Source organism: Mesoplodon densirostris, chromosome 5, assembly GCF_025265405.1.
Source record: "Mesoplodon densirostris isolate mMesDen1 chromosome 5, mMesDen1 primary haplotype, whole genome shotgun sequence".
NCBI lineage: Eukaryota > Metazoa > Chordata > Mammalia > Artiodactyla > Ziphiidae > Mesoplodon > Mesoplodon densirostris.
Genome location: NC_082665.1, coordinates 77,982,697 through 77,998,662, shown reverse-complemented (window position 1 = coordinate 77,998,662; position 15,966 = coordinate 77,982,697). Strand labels below are relative to the sequence as shown.

The following is a 15,966-nucleotide window of genomic DNA, read 5'->3' as shown; positions in this document are numbered from 1 at the left end:
ACTTGCAGTATTGTCAGATAACAGCACGTCTTCAGTTTCTGCGTGTCTTCCTGCGTAGCTGTGTACAGATGTTGTAATCAAAGGCAAAACGGTGCTGAATGGAAAGTGCTTCTCTCTCCTTTGAAATCAATGAATATTTCATGGAAACTGGCCATCGTTTGTCTGAATTTGAACCATTTGGTAGCTCTTGGTGCCCATCCAGGTGCACTGTGACGGAGGACTGTCTCCACCTTGCTTTGCCTCAGCCGATGCCAGTGTGCTTCTGGCTGTGCAGGCGGCGGTGCTGCGCTGGGGGCGCCTGGACACGGGCGGGCGGACGGACGGATGGACGACGCTCTCCTCACTGGGATGCGGAGCCCTGGCTTTGCTCAGGTCTTAGGGACCCAAGAGTGGGAGCGGGCGAAGTCTGCATGGGAGCCGAGTGTGGCGGGCGGGCAGCTGCTTCTCCCTGTATTTGCTGGGTCTCTGCCCAAGTCCTCTTTGAGGATGGTTGCTGCTAACTCCAGCACAGTTTCTGTCCCTGCAGAGGTGGACGTTTTGTCTTGTCAGACTCAGACCATAAGAAGGTGTTCACTGTAAATACTGAATAGTGGAGCATGCCAGGTTGATTGAGGGGTAAAAGCCTCATTTGATAGTTGGGCAGCTTTCAGCTGGTTTATTAATTAAAACTAAACCTCATCTCCCGCCGTGCCACGTCCAAGGTGCATGGGGGCTGCTTCCCCCGCGGCCCTGTTGCTGACACACCCGGACACAGATCCTGGTTTGGGTCTTGGCTCAGGAAATCCACACACACCTTTTCAGCTGTCCCTCGTCCCTGGGTTTGTCCACTTCTCTCTTTGTACGGGTGGTCTGGGGCTGACCCTTTCTTTCACCGTGAAGACTCGGGGACCTACATGCAGCTAGGAAGGCTCGTTTCATCCACACGGGACATTGTGGACACGTTTGCTCCCGCCATTTGGAGGGGGTCGGGCAGGGGTGCCGACACCCCGGTGCTCAGTCTGACCAGTACCCCTTGTCTGGAAATGATAGTTCAGTGGCCTCCCACCTAGTTCTCATCTACTTGATGAGTCATAAGCCTCACCACTGCCCTCAAAGGGAGGTCGGTAAGTAAGCACCCCGCTTGTAACCATGGGACAGAGGCCCTGTGTGGAGCCGGGGGGGCGCCCCGGGCCCCCGGAGGGAGCCCTGTCTCTGCACGCAGCCAGCGTGCTCACTGCTGCTGGGCCGTCTCGGGGCGCCCTTTCCTCTCCAGGGTTCACACTCAACAGTGGGCGCGCCCACAGGGGCCCCAGGCAGAAAATGGGGCCTTCGGGGGAAAGCTGCCCCTGCCACCGCCCCAGTGGTAGTAGCCCTTTGACTGTGGCCAGCGTGCCCTTGCCAGGCGCCTGTTGTGAGGTTGCGGAGTGGGGCGGAGCCAGACGTGCCCTCACCTCCCTGAAGGTCACTGCCGAGACCCCGGTAGCACAGTGAATCGTATTCTTCCACGAGTAAGTCATCTCCACGGTGCTCGTTACATTTCAAGTCTCCATGCAGCCATAACGTGCACAGGTGAAGTAGAGAAGGTTTGACTGCTTCAAAAACAGCCCAATTCAAATGTCAAATCCTGGGGAAGATTAGTGGGGAAATGCATAACTAACACTCCTCCAACTCTGGAGCTTTATTAGATCGCTTACGGGTGTGTGTAGATGAAGTAGTTGAGAGCTGAAAGCATTTAAAACTAGTAGCTGCTTAGTTAGATGCTGGTCTCCAGGGAGTTTACTGTTTTCGAAACAAATGTAAATGTTAAGTACTTGAATCCTACCCTCACCTGTGATGCCTGTGACCGCAAAGGGTAGAGTCTAGAGAATTTTGCCAAGCCTGGGGTGTATCGTTTTTGTCAGGAGGCCTATACAGCTGTTGCAAGCTGTAGGGCTGGCGCGCCTCCCGAGGACAGGACCCCGTCGCCCTGGGTTTAACGCAGGCCTTAGCCTCCACACACAGCATCTTTGCCCTGAAACGTGATGCATGCCGCAAGCCCTGGTGTTGGCACCTTAGAGGTTAAGCTCTTCACAGGTAGCATAGCCCATCTGCATCGAGGACAGTGAGGACAGTCGTGGGCCCTGGGCTGCTGAGAGGACGCCCCCGGCCAGGGCTCCCCAGCCCTCCCCGCCCCCGCCCGCGTGGCCGAGCACATTCCTCTGCTGCTCCTGCTCACGGGGCTGGCCAACGCTCCAGCCTGTGGCTCGGCTGGGGACCTGTTCTGCCAGCTCTGGGGCCGTGTCGGTGAGAGTCGGTCCAGAGAGGGCCACGAGAGCCAGTTGAGCTATTGACTATGCCCCAGACTGGATATTAGTGAGCTGTAAATTATTCAGTAAGTGGCTGTTACAGCGAGTGAGAGATTTACTATTTTAAGTTAAAATAATTCATTGTGATTAGAAAGCGAACTTGATAGAGTATCTTTCACATCTGAGCAGAACCATCTGGATGCCATGCTCAGTGCAGTGGGCCTGGCCTTCCTGTGTCCACGCCCTCCTTTGCCCAGCTCCTCCTTCCCCTGAGTCACCACTGTCATTAGAAGGGCAGAGGACATTCTGGAAGCCATTCCTCTTATCATGAGTGGGTGTCTTCATGGGCACCTCAGCCCTTGAATGTCAGCCTGTGAAACGAGGCGCTGAGCACAGTGGGGAGGGGGGCCAGCAGTACCTCGCCGATCCATGCGGATGCTGGGCCAGCCCAGCTCACTCTGGCATGCCGGGTCTTCCTCCTCCTCGGGGGCGGGATGGGACATCCGCCACCCTCGTGCTCGGCATGTCACCCCATCTCTGTTGGAATTTAGGAAGGGTGACAGGCGCTCAGAACTACACAATGGGTGTCTAGGGACAACTCTTTGATCTGTGATCAACTTCAAATCACAGAAAGAATAGGAAAAACTGCTGATTTTCTTTTTTAGTGAGTCAACCAAAAATATATAGCATGAATGTCTTTTACACAATAGTGATTCATGTGTAAATTGAGTTTATACAATTTGATTCATTTAAAATATGCTGTTGAAACAAAATTTTGGTGCCGTGTTTATCGTTTCTCCCTAACTTACTGATCTGTGACGTGGGCTTCTCTGTTCCCCTGTTGGTATTCCAGGTTTGTTATTACTGTGAGGGTGGCGGAGCCGTACAGAAACAGTAGCATTCCTGGTCCAGTGCACCACAATCCAGAATGTGTGGACCAAGAATTTGTTAAGAAATCATTATGTTTTAAGAACTGTGCAATGTTCTGAAATTCCCAGCGTGTTGTGCGCGTGGTCTGACCTCTGTTGCCCCTGTCCTGAACACCTTTGGGCTTTAAGCCGCACGTCCTGTGTTGACAGAGACCTGAGCATTCGGTAGCTTTTGAGAAGTTACTGGTCATTGAATGTCTTTCTAAACCTGCAAGAACATTTGTTTTAGGCATTTTGGTCAGCATCACTTTTCCCATCAATTGCCATTTTGACACCAGTGACTCATGAACTTATCGAAGGGCGTGTGCTCTATGGATCCGTATAATTTTGTTGATCCTTATCATTGAGTTGTAGAATTGGTCCTTAATTGAACCTTTAATTTTAGTATGAATAGCTTAATTTACATATTGCAGCTCATAAGTTAAAGTCGAAAGGGGGTGCTGCCTTCCTGATTTGTAGCAAGAGGCAAATGAAGGAACACAGCTAAGAGTTTGTTTAGAAAACATCCTGGTACATACAGGCTTCCTTCCCAGTAGGTGAACGGCCTGGAGTGTGTGCGTGCTGGCCTTCCCCACCTCCCCCAGCGCGCCTCTACCCTAGCGTTGTGTATAATTGAAAATCTGTAATAATTTTAGCACTGGGCGAATGCGCGTGTGCATTGGGCCCTTGGTTTTGTGGTTTGTGGGCCCGTCAGGCTGGGCAGGTGCGCGGTGCAGTCTGCGTCTTTTGCAGCCGGTCTTCGAACACTTGGTTCTATTTTGCCACAGAATTTCCCCCTCCTCCTCCCTCTGGAAACCATCCCCCCGCTGCCCTTCACACCCAGAGTTGACCCCTGAAGGACAAAAGCTACATTTCGATTCTAAAATTTGCACAACTGTTTTGCTTTTTAGGTCTTGAGTCACCGCGTCCAAACATAATACTGGGGTTAGTAATCTGCCAAAAAATACAGCGGCCTTCAAATGCTGGCGAATCAGACAAGACAGAGGAGAAGCGGCCCCGTATTCAGACACAAGAAGAAATGGATGCCGTCCACCCCAGAATGCCAGCAGCCCTGCTCCCTGAGAAGAAACCCCGCAAGTACCCGCTGTGCCCAGGGAACGCGGCTGTCAGCACCACACCCCCGGGGTCTCCCCCACCCCCATCCCCTCCTCCAGAAGCACCAGGTTCGCCGGCCTCATCTTCCGGGTTACAGATACTGTCGTCGCTCAAACCAGGAGCCATGAACACTGTCACAGCATCACCCGCGTCAGTGACGGTTGCGGTGGCCGCTTCCTCTGTCACTACTTCTTCAAAAACAGCTTCACCCCTAGAATATATCCTGCAGACTCTCTTTGGGAAGAAGAAGGCGTTTGACACCCCCACCGAAGAGCCTGCCGAGTCGGCCCCAGCCCCCCACCAAGACTCGAGAGCCAAAGCCGGCGGCGGGGTGCCGTCGGCGCTCCTGCTGGACCCAATTGTCCAGCAGTTTGGTCAGCTCTCAAAAGACAGAGCTCTGGAGGAGGAGGAAGACGACAGGCCCTATGACCCCGAGGAAGAGTACGGTCCTGAGAGAGCCTTGGACACTCAGCTCGGAGACCGCGGGAGACGCCAGGACGCGGACAAGGCCGCGGAGGCAGCTGAGCGGGAGGAGGTGGCCTATGACCCGGAGGACGAGACGATCCTAGAAGAAGCCAAAGTGACCGTCGATGACCTGCCCACCAGAATGTGTGTGGACGCGCACGGCGGGCCTGGCCCGCTGGCGCCCTCCCTGGCCGAGCGGCAGCAGATGATAGAGGAGCTCACCAAGCAGATCGAGGAGCAGCAGAAGCAGGTGGAGGAGCAGGAGGAGGCGCTCAGGCAGCAGAGGGCGGCCATCAGGGCCTCCATGGCCCACTTCTCCGTGTCGGACGCGCTCATGTCGCCGCCGCCGCCCAAGCCCACGCTCCTGCCGCAGGCCGCGGCCAAGGCGGCCGCGCCCCCCGCTGGCAGCCAGGCCCCGGGCCCGAGCGCCGAGGCGCGGCTGAGCCGGGACCCGCGGCTGGCCCGGCGGCTGGCCACGGAGAGCAACGAGAGCGAGGCCGCGCCCCGAGGCCCCCGCCGGCCAGAGTAGCGCCCGGAGGGGCCGCTGCTCCCCCGGGGCCACTTCCAGCCCAGGCGGAGCCAGAGTCAGCCCCTCCACCGTGGGCTCCGGGCGAAGAGGCCCCACTGCCGGCCAAGCAGGACGGCCCCCTGCGCGAGCCCACAGAAAGCCCGGGGCCTGCGGGCACGGCCGGCGCGGAGGGCGCGGCCAGGCCTGCCCGGAAGGTGCTGCTGCCCACGCTGCAGGGCGCCTCCTTCCAGCCCCTCTTCCCTTGGCAGCACGACGGCCAGACCTTCCACCCTCCCGGAAGAAGGGATTCTTTCTCGGGTCCAGTGTACGCCTGTCAGGAAAAACCTCTGGGCTCTTGCCAGTACGAGGATCAGAGAACTGCGCAGTTTCCCGAAAACCGTGACTCCCTGGCAGCTGAAACCGAAGGAGACAGAGAGCCACAGCCCAGGCCGGGTGAGGGGGCCGGCACGTTCCCCACCGCAGCAGAGAAAGGGGGGCCTCTGCCCCAGTTCCAAGGCCAGCGGGAGCCTGCACCGCGCGTTCTCGGGATGTCGGGCCTTCACGGCCCCAATTTCACAGGCCCCCGGGGGCCAGTCCCTCCGTTCTCGGAAGAGAATTCTAATAACGATGGGCCGAGAGGGGGGCCTCCACCAGGCAGATTCGGGCCCCAAAAGGGGCCCATCCCTTCTTTGTTCTCAGGGCCACACGGGCCACCTCCCTACAGGGATGGGAGGGGCCCATCCGTTTCCCACGTGGGCGGGCCCAGGGGAGCAGGGCCGCCTCCATTTGGAGACCGCAAGGACCCCCACGGGGAGAAGAGGGAGTTCCCGGGGGCCCCGTACGGTGAGGCCTCGGGCCCCCCTGGCCAGAGCGAGGGGCCCGAGCAGGCCCCGTTCCTGGGAAGCGGGCACCGCGCCTTTGCAGTTCGGGGGCCAGAGGAGGCCTCTGCTGTCCCAGTTTAAAGGACCCCGAGGTGGCCCTCCTCCCCCTCAGTTCAGAGGTCAGAGAGGCCCCCCCGCGGGCCACTTTGTGGGCCGAGGGGGCCACAGCCTGGGCAGTTTGAAGGCCCCCGGGGCCAAGCTCCTGGATCCGTGCCGGGACCCAGGGGGAGGCAGCCTCAGCGGTTCGAAGAGCAGAGGGTCCACTCGCCGCCCAGGTTCACCGGCCAGAAGGCACCGGCGGCCTTTCCCTTTGGGGGTCCCCGGGGGGCCACTCCCTTCCCCGAGAAGAGCGAATCGGTGCTTCCACACTTCCACTGCCAGGGCCCGGCCACCCCCGGAGCCAAGCCGGCGCCCCGGGCGCTGCTGGAGCTGCCCAGCCACCCGCCCGCGCCACCCACCGCGCCGGCCCCAGGCCCCGAGGCCGAATTCCGCGAGGGCAGGGGCCACGAGTACAGAGGCCCAGGCTGCAAGGGGCGGCCCCGGGACAAGGCCCCGGAGGAGCCCGAGGCCCCAGCGCCCGACAGCCGCCTGGGCCAGGCCCTCGAGGACCGGCGGCGCGAGCGGGAGCGTGGGAAGCCATGGGAGCGGGAACGCGGCCGGACCTGGAGCCGCGAGCAGGACTGGGACCGAGGCCGAGAGTGGGACCAACCCCGCGACAAGGACACTGGCCGCGAGCGCAACGCGGGCAGGGGCGAGCGGCGCGAGTGGCACTGGGCCCGAGGACGGAGCTGCCCCCGCGACCGCAGACGTGACCGGGAGAGGTCCTGCAGCAGGGACCACGAAGGCGACAAGGCCCGCGAGCAGGAGCGCCGGAGGGACCGCAGTCGGAGCCCGGAGCGACCCCGGGACCCCAAGGCCGCGGCCCTGCGGGGCGCCGCCCCCGCCACCCAGACCTAGGGCCGCCCGTGAAGCCGTGCTCACGTGCTAAGCAGGTGGTCTTGGAAAGAGCTGGGAGCTGACGCACAGGACAGAACCTTCTGGACTTGAGAAATTACTGTAATTTTGTGTGTGATTATTTCTTACCAAATTTCACACCTTTACAATTCTGACACTTTTTAAATAAAAACAAAAAACTAAGAACTCTTTAACATGTCCATTTGAATGTACTGAAATGGGAAAGTACCTACAAGAGCATATTGCTTTTCAGATTATAAAGTTATCTTTTCTCATAACTTGACTGTTGTAAATTTTAAGGGAGTTTAGTGGACCTCAGAGCCATACCTTTCCTGACATCTTCTCATCTGTGATACCTGTTTCCAGAAGCTAACTTCACAGGGTTCGGGGCAGGCAGCCGCGTGTTTCTGTGCATGGCTGTGTCGGCTCGTCTCTGGAATGTTGAGAAACACCAGACTTACAGGTGCATCTTTCTGTTGTCATGAAGAAATTTGAAATACAAATTTCAACCAGGAAACAAAAACACATTTCTTGGTTTTGCTCAGTGTTTAGGTATTGCCTTACGTGTTCCCCCCACCCCCAAACAGGATTAAAAGCAACATCTGAATAGAAATTGTGGAATTTTAAAGAACAATTTATTTTGAAAGGTGTAAATTTTACCAGCCTAAAGAAAGTGAGAAAAGAAAGCAATTAAGTGTACTTTAAAAGGCAGGGTGGGTGGAGGGAGTAGGTTTCTTTGATTTGGATAATGAGGAACGTATTTGTTTGTTGAACTTTACCATCTGAGCGGTTCGGTTCTCTGTCCCGGGAAAGGTGCACGAGCTCTGCACTGTGGTACTTGTCAGGTGACAAATCTCAACGTTTGTCGTTGAAACGGAACAATATTTGTGTAAAGCCTGAGATGAAAATAGTGATACTAGCTTAAGAACTGCCAACTAGAAAGCTTTTCACTGTGAGACACAGTATATATACCGCTTCTCGTCATGTGTATTTTCCAAGTACTTCTGAAGTGCGAAAGAGAGAAAAAACTTGCTCATTTATTTGACTGTACAAGAAACTTTGATAATTTTTTTATATTTTCATAAAGTTACTTTTGCAAACATAAAATTAGAGAATTTCATTTTTTCTTTGGAGTCTGTTCCATTGAACATCACTACAGATTTTTCAGTTTCTAGCACAAACGTTTAAGTTATGAGAACATCGAGAACTTAGCAATTTGGAGTGATTGGTGTTAGAGACCCTGTCATTAGGTTACGTTAATGTGGCGGCGAGTTCCAACATCTAACGACATGTGAAGGCTTTTTTAGGTGTAAAACAAATTTTTTCTAATTTAAATACAACAAATGTAAAAAATCAAGTGTGTTTGTTTAGGTTTACTTGATAGAAATTTCTGTAAATTGTGTTTTATATTGCAAAGTATTATATCACTGTACATTAAAACATGGAGCTTCATAGCTTTGCTACTTGAAGTAGAATAAGCATCTACAGAAGGTTTTCTGCCTCGTGTGGCATCGCGTTGGAAAGTCGGGTCTGGAGAGGGATGCCTCAGCTCCCACTTCTTGGCAGTCGGCGTTGGTGTGGGCATCGGTGCCGTTTGGCCTGAAGACGCCTGCCGGATGCACCCCGTTCCCGGGATGGTTCCAGCACAGGACCCCATGTCGAGCAGGAAGCCCGAGGCCACGAAGGGAAGGACGGAGCAGCGCACGGTCAGGGGATGACAGAGACGTGGGCCCGGGTGGGGGTGGGGCTGGCGGTCGACAAAGGTACCGACAGGGTCGGCAGGCACCCAAAAGTCCCAGCCGCTGACTCGGGCCTTAAAGGAGCACCGGGCTGGTCACGAGCGTGGGGTGAGGCAGAGCTGGTGGCCCAGGCGCCTTGCCGGGTGGAATAAGGGGCAGGGGCTGGACCAGCAGATGCGGTGCCTTCAGGTCAGGGAAGCGGCCGCCGCTGGGAGGAGAAGAGAAAGGTGTGGGCCTTGCCCTTGAACTTCAGGGCCACCGGTGACTGGCCCCAACGTGGTGGCCCTTGTGCCAGCATTTACCTTCTCAACACGTTTGTGCACCCAATGCCCACCGTGAGCCCAGACAGCCAGAAAACATCCCTCGGGCAGGACAGGCTCTACCCCTGTGGGCTGGAGAGTCAGTAGCTTGTGGTCTGGTTTACTCGGCTGAGCGCACGACAAACCAGGGTAAAGTGCCGCAAAGCAGGGGTCCCGCGGGGGGACGCCGCCATCACTGACGTCTCAGAAAGGCGTCGGGCCAGGCGAGGCCTGGAGGGTGGCCGCTCATCTACGGAGAACCCACTGCGCTAGCCTGACCTTGGGGAAGACCGCCCTACGGCGAGGTCCTGCACAAGAGGAAATCCCGAATCCTGCAGGATAGACGCCGAGCAGGGCTGGGCACGGTGCCCGGCTCCAAAACGCGTGAGTCCCTCCGGCCTGCAGGCTGCTGTCCAAGCAGTTTTCCCAAAACGTCGGGGAAAATATGCCCAAGTTTTAAAATCCTCCGTCCCTGGAGTACAGCTGGGACATTTGCATCCTCCCCAACCCCTGCTTTATCTGCTGCAGAGAATATACTCCTGCGGCGTCTGCAGCTCTGTCCTCACGCTGCCAGCTTCCCCTGCTCTCCTCCAGGACCAGCCCTGACGGCTCCAACCCGTGACCCCGTTTAGCCAAAGTCACCCACACGCAATCAGGTGCGCTGTGCAGAGCTTGGCTCTCCGGAAACCTGGCATGAGGACTCCCTCCCGCTGGAGGCCTCGAGGGCCGCGGTGCCTGGCAGGGCCCCGTATCCCATCCAGCTCCGCAGAGGCAACCGTCGGGGAGGATGAAAGCAGCCTCCAAGGGAGGATCACACCCCAGGGGCCGGACCCTCCCCACCGGCGCACCAGCAGGGCCAGGGCCAGGGAGACAGCAGGGCGAGGGCACGGCGACGGGGACCAACTGGCTGTGCCCTTGAAGGGGCCTGAGCAAGGCTTGGGGCGGCCCCTCAGGGTGGGGACGGGAGCTCCTGGCTTGGGATGGCTCTGACGCCTGCTTCCCATCAGACCTTTAGGACAGGGGAGGCCCTCCAACACCACCCACACTCTCCACCCAGCGGTCACCAAGAGCAGTCATCTGTATCTTTTCCCTTAATCTTTTTTCCCCTCTATTTTTCTTTTACAAAATTGGGATTCTATACATTCTTGTATCTTTTCTTCACTTCTTATAACCAGGGCAATTCCCAAAGATATCAAGTATTCATCAAGAGCATCATTTAGGACTTCCTTCGTGTTTCAGTGGTTGAGAATCCCCCTGCCGGGCTTCCCTGGTGGCACAGTGGTTGAGAGTCCACCTGCCGATGCAGGGGACACCGGTTTGTGCCCCGGTCTGGGATGATCCCACATGCCGTGGAGCGGCTGGGCCCATGAGCTGTGGCCGCTGAGCCTGCGCGTCCGGAGCCTGTGCTCCGCAGCGGGAGAGGCCACAACAGTGAGAGGCCCGCATACCGCAAAAAAAAAAAAGAAAGAAAGAAAGAAAAAAGAAAAGAATCCACCTGCCAATGTAGGGAATAAGGGTTCGAGCCTTGGTCCAGGAAGATCCCATGTGCCGCAGAGCAACGAAGCCCGCGAGCCACAACTACTGAGGCTGCGCTCTAGAGCCCTAGAGCCCGTGCTCCGCAACAAGAGGAGCCACCGCAATGAGAAGCCCGCGCACCGCAACGAAGAGTAGCCCCCACTCTCCGCAACTAGAGAAAGCCCGCGCGCAGCAACGAAGACCCAACGCGGCCAAAAATAAAAATATATAAATATATTTGTATATTAAAAAAGGCATCATTTACATTTTTCACATCGTTCAAAAGTTTCTAACTTCTACTTTCCAGAGAATGTGGGCTCCCTGGAGATTTGTGGGGTCCTGTGTGTTCCCAGACTGTGGGAAATGAAAGAGGTGTACCAAGAAAATCAAGATCTCCCAAATGCCGCCATCTGGAGACAACTGTTCTTAATGGTGTTTCTGGCCCACTTTTCCTGTACCCATGTTGCTGGTGTTCAGGTGAGGGGGTCACCAAGGAAGCACAGAGACTTTTTCCATCTTCGAGCTTCACACGAGGGTGGGGCAGGCAGCCCTGGTGGCTGGAGCGGCTTGCAATGTCACTGAGGGTCCCCCGTGCTCTGCCAACCTCAGCTCATGACTCTTGTCCTCGTGTTTGCAAGGAGGCTGCCCCTGCAGCCATCACGTCACCACCTCACTGTTATAGGAGGAAGCCAGCAGGAGCGACAGAGCCTCTGTTCCCCTTTGAAATGTCTGTTTTGACCTCATTGGCCAGGTTGGCACACGGCCACCTCTGGCTACCAGGCAGCAAATCAGGGTATCGGGGTCTGCCAGAGAAAAAGAAGAGGAATACAGCCACTGTGGACCCCACCCCAGGGTGTCGCTTTACGTAAAGGGTCAGAAAACTCACTGTAGCAAGCGCTGGCGAGGATGCGGGGTGGCGGGGAGGGAAGGTGGCACCGCCCTGGAGAAGAGCTGCGGGTTTCCAATCAGTGACTTGTCATTAAATTCCACACAAGCCGGCCACCCCCCGCTAGACATTCACCCCAAAGCACGCATCATCAGTGAGGGCAATGTCACCCCAAGGGGATGAGAACCCAAGTACTTAGAGTGATTTATTCACAGTTGCCTACACCAGGAACCCACCCAGGTGCCCTTCAGTCAACACGGGGGTGGATCGTGGCCCAGCCACGGGGAGGAGGGAAGTGCATCCAGTGAGAGAGGCCCCAGACCAAGGCCACTGGCCGCAGGACCCCCTGAGGGACCTGCTGGAGGGGGCAGGTTGCAGACAGGGTGGGGTGGGGGGGCCTCTAAGGGGCAGCACGAGGGAGGCATCTGGGGGACGGGGGCGTCCTGTCCGATGGCAGCGCTGCAGGCACAGCTGTTTGCACTTGTGACTTTGACCGTGAGCAACACCCAGACGCACAGGGAGACCAAGTGCAGCTCCCAGGGATAAGCCCCAGCCCCCGCGCACACACACGCACACGGATACGCACACACGTGTGCACACACTGGCACACACGCACACACCTGTCAGGAACGAAAAGAAAGCAGCTCAAGTGTGGAAGGCGAACCGGCCGCGGTCACGCTTCTCTCCCTGGACGATGTGCACCTTTCATCTGTAGTGGCGCACTCTTGGTTTTCAGAAAAGATCCCCACCCGTGTAGTCAAGTGGTAAAGGAAAGCTTTCCTTTTGTTTGGAAAACAAGGAGTGGGGAGGGAGGAGGAGGGCAGAGGGAAGGAGAGGAGCCCCATGCAGCGGCCTCGGGTCCCTCTGCCGCTGCTTTTCTCAGCCACGCTATCACCCCCGTCAGGACGGCCCTGTGCATCCCTGGCTCTGGCGTCCTGCTGCATCGTGCCTTATTCTAGGCCAGTCCTGGAATCCCTCCATCCTGCTGGGCATTCGGACCCGATTCTCTCCACCACAGGCTCCACCACTTGCTGCTCTTACTGTGTTGTGATTTTGCAGTTTTAACTGAAGACTCGACCCTTCCCTGCCTCTGCTGGCCTCTGACTCCTGCTGCCCTGCCCCTCGTCACTGGAGTGTTCATCTCTTGACCCCGCGAGCTCAAACTCACGTTAATTTCCTTTGAAGTTCAAAAGCAGTTGCTCAAACTTTCCTTTAGTTTGTCTTTCCTTCTGTGTGTTGCGTGTGCGTGTGCATGTGCGTGTGCGTGTGTGATTAATCAATACTTTATTAGCTGAGGAACTTTCGAGCAAGCAGCAGGAAACTTGTATTTTGTTCAATGTCCTATTTCTCAGTCCTATAAATCTATTAAACAATACTTTTAGAGATATTTAAACACAATATCGAACACTTAAACACCAAATTAAATACTGAACAATTTTTCCAAATATTTAGAAATCGGTCACAATGGTATTTTATCGAATTCTCCTAAGCCGCTGATTGAAATCACATCTCTAACAAAGGTTTCTCCGATTCTTTTACTCCTTAAGGAGCGAACAAAACTCACAAATCACAGCAATAACACGATGCGCAGCAAATGGTTTAGAGACGCCGGTGCCGTGGGTTTCACCGTCTCTTCGTTATCTGGATCAGAGAGAGACAGAGAGAAGAGGAGAGGGAGGGAGAGAAGAGGAAGACAGGGATGGGGGGACGCATCAGGGCTTGGTCTGCAGGCTTAGCCCCAGCTGTGGGAGCTGCTGCGGCCAGAGCTGGACGGGAAGGACGGGCAGAGGGGAGGGCGTGGAGGGCGAGGTGAGGCCAGGCCGGGCCCCACGAGGATGGACTAGCCCCTCTCACGTGTTTCTCTCTACCTCCAGCCTGGACGGTGCGGACAGCCGGCCTGAGAAGCTGGCACACGTTGTCATAGAGGTTACAGGCACACCTGGCCCGAGAGAGGCTGAGCGGGCCCGGGAGGTGGCATGGCCAGTGGGGACACTGCCCCCAACAAGGCGAATGCTACGCGTGTGACCCCAGGTCGACCGTCCGAGTTGAAATATCGGTGTGGCTGTTGCTTCCCTTCTGGTCTCCAGATCTCGTGCAGAACTGTCTCTGCTGATCCCCTCAACCGCGAACACGCAGCAGAGGGGCTTCTAAGAAAAGGGGCCCGGTTAGCCGCCCCGCGCCCATCATCTCGGCCCCCGCGCGCCTGCATGCCTTACTTACAGCCGCCCTTTGAGCCAAATTCCTAAAGGAAGACAGGCACAAACTCACCTCCCACCCAACGCGACACCCCCATCGTCACTGCCCCACCCCCAGAAGAGGGGACCGGACCTCCCGTCACTTCTTGGTGGGCTGCCCGGTCCTGCAGACCATGGGAATAAGGCCGGCCATTCCCGTCGCATCCTACTCGACCAGGGACGAGCAAGGAGGAGAAAACAAAAGCGTGCGGTGGATAAACACGCAGGCACGTTTCCATCAGCAGGAGGACGAGGGGCGGCTGTCACAGCCGTCACTGCTGGTGGCAGCCGCGGCGCTGGTACCGACACCGACCCTCCTCCATGAACCCGTCCACGCTCCCTGGGGCCCCGAGCAGCTGCTGGGAGTCCGTGGCCTGGTGGGTGACCCAAACCTTTGCTTCTTCCGGGTCTGAGCCTCAGCTGTCAGGCCCGTGGGCATCGCTGTGGCGGTCCACCGGCCTGGAGGACGAAGAGGACCTGGGTTCTCCGGCTCCTCACCGTGGACAGTCGGGCCCTGCCACCCCAACTTTGCGCCTGAAGAGTCCCAAGTGGCCAGGCCACAGCCTCCAGCGGCGGCCCCAGGAAGCCTCACTGCGTCCCCGCGAGGAAGCTCTCTTCCCCTCGGGACTGAGCCCTCTAGAACCGAGAGTCACAGGACAGGAAGCACAGATTCTGCGGAGCATCAGGAGAGGTAATAGGGAAAGGGGCCACCCCATTCGCACCCCTTGATTCCAGATCCAGCAATCCTGGAGCAAGATCACTACTGGTTGCGGAGCCCAGACCGTGTCCCGGGAGACATCGCCCCCGCCCTGGCCCGCACGGGGTTGCCACCTAGCCGGCACAGTAACTGAGTCTTCAAAAGGGCGTCAAGCACACCTCGTAGACTGCCCAAAGCATGCAACGCTGACAACACCAGATGGGGCTGGGGATGTGGAATGACAGGAGCTCTCGTTCACACCAGTGGGAATTCAGAATGGTGCAGCCTCTTTGGAAGATGGTTTGATTATTTCTTACAAAACTAAGCATCCGCTTATCATACGCTCCAGGAGCACACTCCCTGGTACCTACCCAAAGGAGCGAAAACCCATGTCCACACAAAAGCCTGCACACAGATGTTTACAGCAGCTGTATTCATAGTTGCCAAAACTTGGAAGCAACCAAGCTGTCCTTCAGCAGGTGACGGATAAATAAACGGTGTCCCACACAGACAATGGAATATGATTCAGCACTAAGTGAAATCAGCTATCAAACCACGAAAAGACACAGAGGAACCTGAAAGGCATTTAACTAAGTGAAAGAAGCCAATCAGCAAAGGCCTCATGGTGCCACCTCTATGACACTCTGGAAAAGGCAGAACTATGGAGACAGTAAGAGGATCGGTAGCTGCCAGGGGCCAAAGGGGCAGAGGGTTGGGTAGGCAGAGCACGGGATTTTTAGGGCAGTGAAAGCACCCCGTATGCTATTCAACATGCATGTCCTATACGTATTCTGTGAAACTCACACCTCGGTGTGCACTTGAGTGATGGTAGGTGCTACTGTACATTAATTGCAGGGTCTGCATGTCCACCGCTATTGTATAGGAACATGACTGGTATTAGGATGTTGTTATGCTCTGCGACCTCGCTGAACTCACTGGCTTTTGTGTAGGTGCTGTAGGAGTTTCTCCCTAGGTCATCGTGCTGCCTAGGGAGAAAGTAGACAGTTCCACTTCTGGTCTTCCCACCTGCATGCTCTTCTTTCTCTTGCCCTGTCACGCCGAGTAGACCCTCCAGCACAATGCTGAATAGAAGTGGCGACAGTGGGTATCTTTCCTTTTTCCTCATCGAGAGGGAAAACATTCCGTCTTTTGCCATTTAAGTATGATGTGAAGTGTGGTAATTTCATGTACGCCCTTTATCAGGTTGAGGAACTTGCCCTCCATGCTTGGTTTGCCGAATTTTTATTGGGAATGGATGTTAGATTTGCCAGCCACTTTTTTTTTTTTTCCATTTTTGAGGTAATCATATGTTTTCCACTTTGCTCTATGAATATAGTAATTTACATTGGTTGATGTTCCAATGTAAACAAAACTTGCATCCCTGGAATAAACACCACTTGGTTACGATGAGTTATTCCTTTCAAGAAATCTTGATGGATTCAATTTGCTAAGCTGTTGTTAAGAATGTCTGCCTATCTGTTCATGTCCAATACTGCCTGT

The 15,966-nt window shown here is 55.9% G+C and overlaps 1 protein-coding gene across 1 annotated transcript in view; it reads left to right on the top strand.

Moving 5' to 3' along the window:
- LOC132490650 (death-inducer obliterator 1-like) overlaps positions 1-8,389 on the top strand; it is a 54,469-nt gene extending 46,080 nt beyond the window's left edge. The window contains 4 exon segments of the mRNA XM_060099047.1: positions 4,084-5,265; positions 5,268-6,165; positions 6,167-6,294; positions 6,297-8,389. Of these exon segments, the coding sequence (XP_059955030.1) occupies positions 4,084-5,265; positions 5,268-6,165; positions 6,167-6,294; positions 6,297-7,099 (3,011 nt within the window). The 3' untranslated portion in view covers positions 7,100-8,389.
- Positions 8,390-15,966: the final 7,577 nt, after the last annotated feature.